Source organism: Monopterus albus, unplaced genomic scaffold (assembly GCF_001952655.1).
Source record: "Monopterus albus unplaced genomic scaffold, M_albus_1.0 scaffold269.1, whole genome shotgun sequence".
NCBI classification, from domain to species: domain Eukaryota; kingdom Metazoa; phylum Chordata; class Actinopteri; order Synbranchiformes; family Synbranchidae; genus Monopterus; species Monopterus albus.
This window is the reverse complement of record NW_018128149.1, coordinates 477,958-486,508: the sequence shown is the minus strand read 5'-3', so window position 1 is coordinate 486,508 and position 8,551 is coordinate 477,958. Positions and strand designations below refer to the sequence as shown.

Sequence of the window (8,551 nt, the reverse complement as noted above, 5' to 3'; positions counted from 1 at the left end):
CCATTACCCTTTCACTGTCAAGGCTAACTGCGAGCGCCACCTCAGGAAGAAGCACAACAAGACCTCAAGGAAGGACATTGAGAAAAACATAAAGTATGTCACCTCCACCACTACAGCAAACATCGCAACCGCCATGACTGTTGCAACCACTGCCACCACCCAGGACACAGAGACGGGCTGCACTGGAACTGAGACCACATGTCGGTTTTGTGGCGAGGACCTGAAGACCTATCGGGCACTGCAGATCCACCTGCGGACACACAACGGCTGCCAGAGGAAGCCGTTTGAGTGCCGGCGCTGCGGTGCCACCTTCCTGGCCAAACGCAACTGCATCCACCACCTGCTGAAGCAGCACCCTGAGGTGCAGGAGAGGGAGATCGAGGAGCACATCGCGATGCTCCAGCCCTCCGCCCTGCCTGCCGCTGCAGTCACTGCTGCGGTGAATCCGATGGTGCTGAACGGGATCAGTCAGTCTCCAATCCAGCTGGTGAAGGTAGAGGAGCTGGCTAGCGTGGTTTATCCACTAGAACTGGACCAGCCACTGGACTTCTCGACTAAAGGTCGTGCAACCCACAGCCAGGCAGCGTCTCCTGGGGTCAAACTGGAGAGCGTCTCCCCCAGCTTCGACTGCTCTGTCCCGGACCAGCCCATCGATCTGTCTATCCCCAGCAAGAGGCAGCGGAGGGAGTCGGTGAACAGAGAGAGGAAGGAGATCAAGACGGAGCAGAGTGGCAGCAGCATTGTCGAGCAGCAGCACCCTCTGTCCAAGGATGAGAAGACGGCCCTGCCTCCTCTACACCCTCATCCCCAGCTTGGCTGCTACCAGCTCCCCCCTGGCTCCACCCCTCCCCCTGCCTCGCTCCCCAGCCTTAACAGCTCTGTACGACCCCAGCGCCTCAAACCGCTGTTGCCCAAGCCCACCTCCTCGCCGCCCTCCTCCTCCCTCAAAGAGCTGCCTCCTCTCGCCTCCATCGCTCAGATCATCCACTCTGTCTCTGGAGCTCCAGAGCTGCTGAAGAGAGAGCCTGACTCGCTCGAGACCAATCCCCAAGACCTTGTTGCCACCTCTCAGGTGGATTCTGCTTCAGATGCCAAAGGGCCCTCGGCTGTTCCAGAGACACAAAGTGACGACATGTCTGAGGGGTCGTTCAGGTCAGTCAGCTTCGTCTCAAACCTAAACTTTTACCTACAGCACTGCTGCCACATCCGCACTAAGGTTTTTCCTGTATTTTGTATTAATTCTGAGTTTTGGTTTGTCAGAAGCTCCTGCTCCCCCAGCGTGGGGATTTGCTGTAAAGCGGATGTATCTGGGCTTTGGACCATCAGACAAATCAAAACTTTTCAAGATGTCGCTTTAGAAAAATTTGTGATTTGAGCACTTCCAAAATATTATTTTTGACTTTACAAAATAAATGACAGGCTGATGCATCCATCTGTTTTCTGCTACTTATCCAGTGTCAGTCTGTGGGGGCAGCAGGTTACACCAGTTCCCCAGCAGCATTTTCCTGTGGTGTTCCCAGGCCAGAACCAGTTGAGCCAGTTGAGGTGGTTTGGGGGTCTGATGGAGACGCCGCCTGCCTTCAATCTGAGGCACATCCAACCAGCAGACCCAGGATGTGCTGTTCTGGCCTGGGAACACCACATCTCCACAACTCACCACATCACCACAACTCTCGCCTCAGCGAAATAAGGACCAGGCTGACACTGCCGCCATGTCGCAGCAGAGTAACCAAAGAAGAAAAACTTGGTGACACTTAATAACTGATTTCCTGCTCTACTTGTCTCCATCCCACAGGAAGCGGGCCAGGAAGAAATCAGCTGCTCTGCTGGTGAAGGAGAAGACCAACATCGACCTGGAGTCCAGCGGGGAGTTTGCCAGCGTAGAAAAGATGCTCGCTACCACCGACGCCAACAAGTTCAGCAACTACCTGCAGACGGGATCTACAGATCTGGGAGTAAAGAGAGGTAGGATGATGGCTGCTGGGATCATGGTGTGGTTGGTAAAGTTAGGAACTGAAGGCAGACTCAACAGAATCCCCTCACTGTGGACAGACGTTGAGGAGAAGGAGGGAGCAACCAGGGAGGAGGGGAAGCCAGCGGCGGCGGTGCCTCAGTCCAGAGGCAAGAAGAACGCCTACTCCAACTCTGTCCAGAAGATGACCTGCCCCTACTGCCCCCGAGTGTTCCCCTGGGCCAGCTCGCTGCAGAGACACCTGCTGACACACACCGGTAACACACAGAACACACATAGGATGTTGAGTCAGAGGTCGGAGACTGGCTGCATGTTCACACACAACCCCAGTTTGTTGATTAGTTTCAGGTAATGACAAACATTGTCTGGTCAATTCTGAGGGACTTGCGCTGAAGTTTGGTTCATTTTTTGTTTAGTTTAATTAAAAAAAAACATTCAGAAGTAATTAAAGTTGAATTTTATTTGTAGTTTTCTGTTTTGTTAGCTACCAGTTGTGGAAAGCAACAAAGTACATTTACTCACTGCACTTAGGTACAGTTTTGAGGTACTTCACAAAGTATTTCTATTTTATGTAACTTTACACTTTTACTTCACTACATTTCAGTAGCATTAATAAACCAGACATGACTCAGAGAGTAACCCCATGTCCAGGCAGCCCACTGTCCCATGTTGCTGTTCCAGCTCAGAGTGATATTCCTATGACAGTGTGACCTTCATCGTATGAATCACTGACCGTGAAACCCTGGTGCTGGCATTTGGAATCGCACTCATATCATCAGTAGTTTGAAGGTTATTTAAGAAAACCCACGTTTCACTAATGGCGGTTTTCTTCAGGATGCAGCTCAGTGGCTGTCATATGTCAGACCTGTTGACACCTGCTGAGTCTGCAGAGTTTCAGCTAGAATCAGATTTAGTTGTGTGTTGTTTCACAGCAGCCAGTTTTCCCTGAGCCCTGTAAGCATGAACGGTCTGGCCCAGCAGATCCAGATCCGACTGGCGTGTGTCGATCTGTGTAGGGAATTAGAAACGACAACACTGAAACTGGCCCTTGTGTCACAGTGGTGACAAATCCCTTAAAAGCATCCTGGATCTGGATGATGATCCAGATCAGCAACACAAGCTAATACATTGTTCCTTCACTCCCGACTTCTCCAGAACATATCATCCAGATCCACTCATTACTCTCTGAGATGTGCTGTGAACAAGCCAACCAACAAATCAACACCTTTGCCAGGGTTAATAAACCCTGATTAGTTCATTATGAAAGCTGTTTGTCCAGATGTTTTCTCCTCATCCAGACCCCTTGTCTTTCTTCAGGCCAGAAGCCATTCCCCTGTCCCCGGTGCGACGCCTTCTTCTCCACCAAATCCAACTGTGAGCGACACCTGCTGAGGAAACACGGCGTGACCCACAGGACGCTGCGTCGCAATGGCACGTTTGTGAAAAAAGACGGAGAAGAAGGCTCACACGAGAGCGCAGGTGAGAAAATACCACGGGAAGTATAATGAAACCTGGATACCAGATTACAAGATGGCGCCTGTTCTTCCTGCCGTAGAATTGACACTGGCATGATGTTGTGAAAATGAAACTCAATTTAGATGTTTTACAAATGTGAAACCTCCATGGTAGAACGACAGCAGTTTTACAGTTGTCTGTGTTCTCATTGAAGTCAGTGGAGAAAACGCTTTTTGGGCTGTAGGGTGTTTTTCATCGCAGCACCGCAGCTGGTCACTGGAAAAAATTGGCTGAACAACTGAGTGGCAGCACCAAATCCAGATTTCATATTACATCCATGGAAAATGTGAACAGTTTTTCACATTTATATTAGCAAATAGCAGTTTTAGTCACTATAGCTATAGGCAGACCTTTGCTTTAATCATCCTTGATTTGATATCTGTTTTTATTTTCTTTGACATGGGTCCAGAGATCACGGCTTCAGGCGACCCTGATATTAAATAAAATCTGAAACACAATGTGAGATGCAAGCCGAGATAACCTTAATTTGCACTTCACTCAGATAAAACCAGTGCAGATACTGATTAAAAATGTAGAATCGGCCTCAGATCTCAGATGATCCACCTTCAATTCCTGCTAAGGTTTATTCCACCTATGTGCTATAATCTGCTACATAAATAGTTTTACAAATAATAAGACTATGTTGGTGGTTTCCAGCCCGTTCATACTTCTCAGACAGTTTCATGTGAATGTTTTTAAGAGCTAGAGTAAATTCACACAGAATGAGCATGAGGTTAGTAACAGTGTTGGTGTTAGAGGGTTGGTACTGATTGTGTTGTGTCGCACAGAGAGTCAGTCAGAGACTGAGCAGGTAGCACCAGACGTGCAGGACGGGCCCGTCTCCACAGACACAGGCTCCTCCCCCAACACGGAGAGCCACGCCCCTTCTGACCAGCAAGGGGCGGGGTCAAGACTGCTAAGCTCCAAACCAAGCCAAGGTCAGCTGAATTTACTGATTTAGTCAATTTGCAAAAAATGAATCAAATTCTTTTGATAGTTAGTGGTTTAAGTAATTTTTCAAGATGTTTCCAGAATCTTAGTTTTTACTTTGTACTTTAGAAAATTACAACCAGCATTTTTCACTTTTATCATTTAAAATAATCTGAAGGTTAACTGATAAGCAAAATAATAAACATGAATACTTTGTTAAAACTGTCATTTTTATTTATTAAACCTGATTAGGAAATTAGTTTTACATATAAATCATTCTTGATCCATTCATTTCTGTTGTTACCCTGGTGATATTAAGAGGTTGGTTGTGCCACAGCTGGCAGCACAGCTGCTGGGGCTGCAGAGAAGCAGGAGCCAGAAACCACTGAGCAGCCAGAGCAGCAGGGGGAGCCAGAGCCCAGAGCAGCACAGGGGAAACAGCTTCCACAGAGCAACAGCACCAAGGTAACTGCACCCTCTGAATGTACATCAGTTAGCAGGCAATACCCAAGAAAACTCAACACCAGACAGTGAACGTGTTTTCAGTCAAGGGGCATGCCAGTATGGCTGGCCATCGATGCACCTTCAGAACTGGACCTTCTGTATTCCCTTAAAAGTACATTATGTCTATGCACATACAATCTACAAGTATGTCGACATCTTTGTACTACGGCGTGGAACTCCTGCAGGGCTAAGAAGACATCCCTCAGGAGAGTCATTCCATACATTGTATTTTCCTAACTTATCCACAGTTTTATTTCAAAATCTGGTTCTGTACTGGAAACAGATTCCTTGTATGTGTAACATACTTGGCAAAATAAGGTGATAATTCTTATAAAAAAAATCTGTTTGAAATGAGCAATAAACTGCACAGAAGAAGCAGGATCTGGAGAAAAATCTGGGAGACAAAGCTGGAGGTTGGCAGACTTTCACCGTCACTGTTAAGTCATCCAGCGATGACTTGATTTTCTTTTCTTCCAGGTGGAGAGCGCAGATGATGACGACTGCCACAGCAACAAGAGTCTGGACCTGAACTTTGGCAAAAAGCTCATCGACTTCAAGCTCTCCACATCCTCGAGCTCTGCTCAGGAAGAACAGCACACCTCCTCCTCCACCTCTGGTCCCGAGGCTGCAACAGAGAGCCCAGAGGAGAAGGAGAAAAGTGCTATAGCCACCTCCTCCTCCTCTAGCAGCCCTGTGGTGAAGCAGCAGACAGAGTACAAACATGTATGTCGAGTGTGTAAGAAGAGTTTCCGTTACGTCACTACCCTCGCTCGCCACGAGAGGGTGCACCTCTGTGAGGAGACACCAGCTCCAGCATTGATGAAGGAGAATCCACCAGTGAAAGACGAGAGGGCAGAGAGTAGCTCCACAAAACGGCCTGAGGAGGAGACAGAAGAGGAGCATAAGACGGAGACAGAGATGGAGGTGGAGGAAGGAGGAATGAAACGATGTGAGAGTGAGGCAGGGGAGAGTGGGGAGTCAGAGGAGGAGGACAAGGAGAAGGAGGAGAGGAGCGATGAGGAGGCGCCAGAACCAAAGAGTTTAGAGGGAGGAGAGGTGCCAGCAGGCCGAGTGGATAAGAGGAAGAAGATCTGTAGCGTCTGCGGCAAACGATTCTGGTCCCTGCAGGACCTGACCAGGCACATGAGATCTCACACAGGTACGTGTTTGACCCTGTCATAACCTGAAGCTCAGAGGTGGAGGTCTTGGTGTTTTGTTTGATAGGAAATTCAATTAAAGAAAAAAATCAAATCATATTTTTTTCTTTAGTGCCAAATCGCAACAAAAGTCATCTCAGGACACTTTACAAATCTTCCTTCTCCCTCTGTGTCCCTCCAGGTGAGCGGCCCTACCAGTGTCAGACCTGCGAGAGGACTTTCACCCTGAAGCACAGCCTGGTTCGCCACCAGAGGATCCACCTGAAGCCCCGCGGAGCCGACGGATCCTCTGCCGCGAACGATGATGGCAGCGAGGATGGAGACTCGTGCACCCCAACCCCGACCTCCACCTGCCCGCCCTCAGAGAACGAGAGCGAGTGTGGGAGCGGTGCCACTGGGGCCAAAGAGCTGGAGGAGGAGGATGTGAAAGAGGAGGTTGAGGGTCAGCGGAAGGCCGATGATGAAGCGGAATCAGCCACATTGGAAGAGGGAAGCCCTGCAAAACCGGTGACATCTGGTGCAGAGGCCGATCCTGTTTTTTCTGAGAGCCCAGACGTGGAGGAAAGACCAGCATTTTCTGCTGACACGACTCCCAGCCAACATGCTACTGACGCAAAGACAACTACTAACGATGAACCCTCAGCCAGCGACCTAAAGTCGACGCCTGACTCGAACACCTCCAAAGACCCCTCCAGCTCTCCATTGGGGGACTCCACAGCAGCCGCCTCGGCGGAGGGCTTTGTCCCAGGGCTGCTGGAGATTGATGCCAAGCCCCCACTGGAGCACAACCTCCCCAACGGAGAGCCTCCTCTGCTGAGAGTAGACTGAGATAAATCTCCCCCGGCTGTCTACACCAATGTCACCACAGTGCCATACGATGGAAATACGCTACACCTTTTATGATGATGATCTAAAAACCAGCCCACAAAACTTTTTGATAGACAAAAACCTTGTTTTCTTGAAGTGCCTTACTACTAGTTCGACTTCTTTTTGCTATATCTTTATCTGCATTATTACAGAGGATGGATCTGATTTTTATAGCTTTTTATTGATGACAGTGATTTGCATTACAATATTTTTGTGCGGGGAATCTAGATGTCAGCAATAAAAAGAATAAACTTAATGATTTATTATTGTTCTAGATTCTATTGGAGAATTGATGATTAACTTTGGAGGTGCAGACAGACCAACAGTTGCTGACATGGCTGTCAGTATCTGCATTGATTCTTATGTATTTAAATCACAACCCGATTTGAATAGCTGAACCAGCTTTAGATTTGAGAGCAAACTTGTCGAGGTGTGGAACTTGACTTTTTTGGTCCACCAGCCGTGCAGCTTTCCCATATTCAGAACTCACCAGCCACCTGTCTTGTTTCATCAGCCATTTGGATTTTTGGGATAGAATCAAAACTGGGGATGGTGACTGGTAGGCCACCACAGATGGCTGGTGGCCATCTCCCTCTGTGTGACTAAGGAAGCTTTTTGTAACTGGAAAACACATCAAGGCCAGCAGCTCGTCATTGGTTTAGCTCTCTTCAACACCAATCCTCACCTCTCGGCTGGCTCTGATGAAAAAGCAAAAACGTTCATGAACTTGTCACACCAAGTGTCTTTGTAGAAAATGAAAGGGCAGTTAATAGTGTTGATCAGTTTGTTTTCTCTGAGGTGTTTTTTATAAAAACCCATCACACTATTGATCCCTTAATTCATCAGAACCACCATGTGAGTTGGTGTGTGTGTGTGTGTGTGTGTGTGTGTGTGTGTGTGTGTGTGTGTGTGTGTGTGTGTGTGTGTGTGTGTGTGTGTGTGTGTGTGTGTTAATTTCTCATTCATAATCATTCTCAGTTGATTCCATGTGTATACAAAGAGCTGAATATGTGGCACGCAGTGCTAGAGTATTTTTTGTTTTTCCGGTGTATGTGATTATCAGTGATATTTAGGTGTATGTGTGTGGGGGAATTGTATTTTATTCTTTTTTTTTGAACAACTGAACAAATCATAATTTTTAGTTGTGTATGAGTGTGCCTCCCATCTGTCTCCCATATTCGCCCCCTAGTGTTCCTTCATGGGTTATTACAGGGGCTCTGGTGTGTTAACATAACTGCTAACACTTGACCCAGGTTCAGTTTACCTCAATTTCTGCATTTTAACTGCAACCATTAAAACAACAGACAAGAAGCTCTGTAAGCAACCCTTTAAATCCTACGTCTTCCTGAACAGGGCTAGCAGTGGTTATTTTTTGCTAGTCTGCTTTCTGCTTTGGGCCAAACCAGAGCTAGCTGGGGCAAACTCATTAGTGTGGCTTCAGACATAGCTAGCCAGGGCTAACTCAGTATCGACACTAGTATAAAACAGAATTAGAAAATGCCAAGTCATTGTTAGTCAGTGGGCCTTAACTCACACACAAGAAAACCAGTGTATACCCATTAGCTTAATCTTATGGCTATTAGAATGGCTAACGCTCACTAGCTGA

At 47.6% G+C, this 8,551-nt stretch overlaps 1 protein-coding gene across 1 annotated transcript in view; it reads left to right on the top strand.

Moving 5' to 3' along the window:
• The window catches only part of rreb1a (ras responsive element binding protein 1a), a 49,513-nt gene extending 41,698 nt beyond the window's left edge, over positions 1-7,815 (top strand). The window contains 8 exon segments of the mRNA XM_020621911.1: positions 1-1,152; positions 1,796-1,965; positions 2,053-2,229; positions 3,290-3,451; positions 4,276-4,425; positions 4,737-4,882; positions 5,399-6,080; positions 6,260-7,815. The exon segment at positions 1-1,152 is cut by the window's left edge and continues 102 nt beyond it. Of these exon segments, the coding sequence (XP_020477567.1) occupies positions 1-1,152; positions 1,796-1,965; positions 2,053-2,229; positions 3,290-3,451; positions 4,276-4,425; positions 4,737-4,882; positions 5,399-6,080; positions 6,260-6,906 (3,286 nt within the window). The 3' untranslated portion in view covers positions 6,907-7,815.
• The last annotated feature ends 736 nt before the right edge of the window (positions 7,816-8,551 follow it).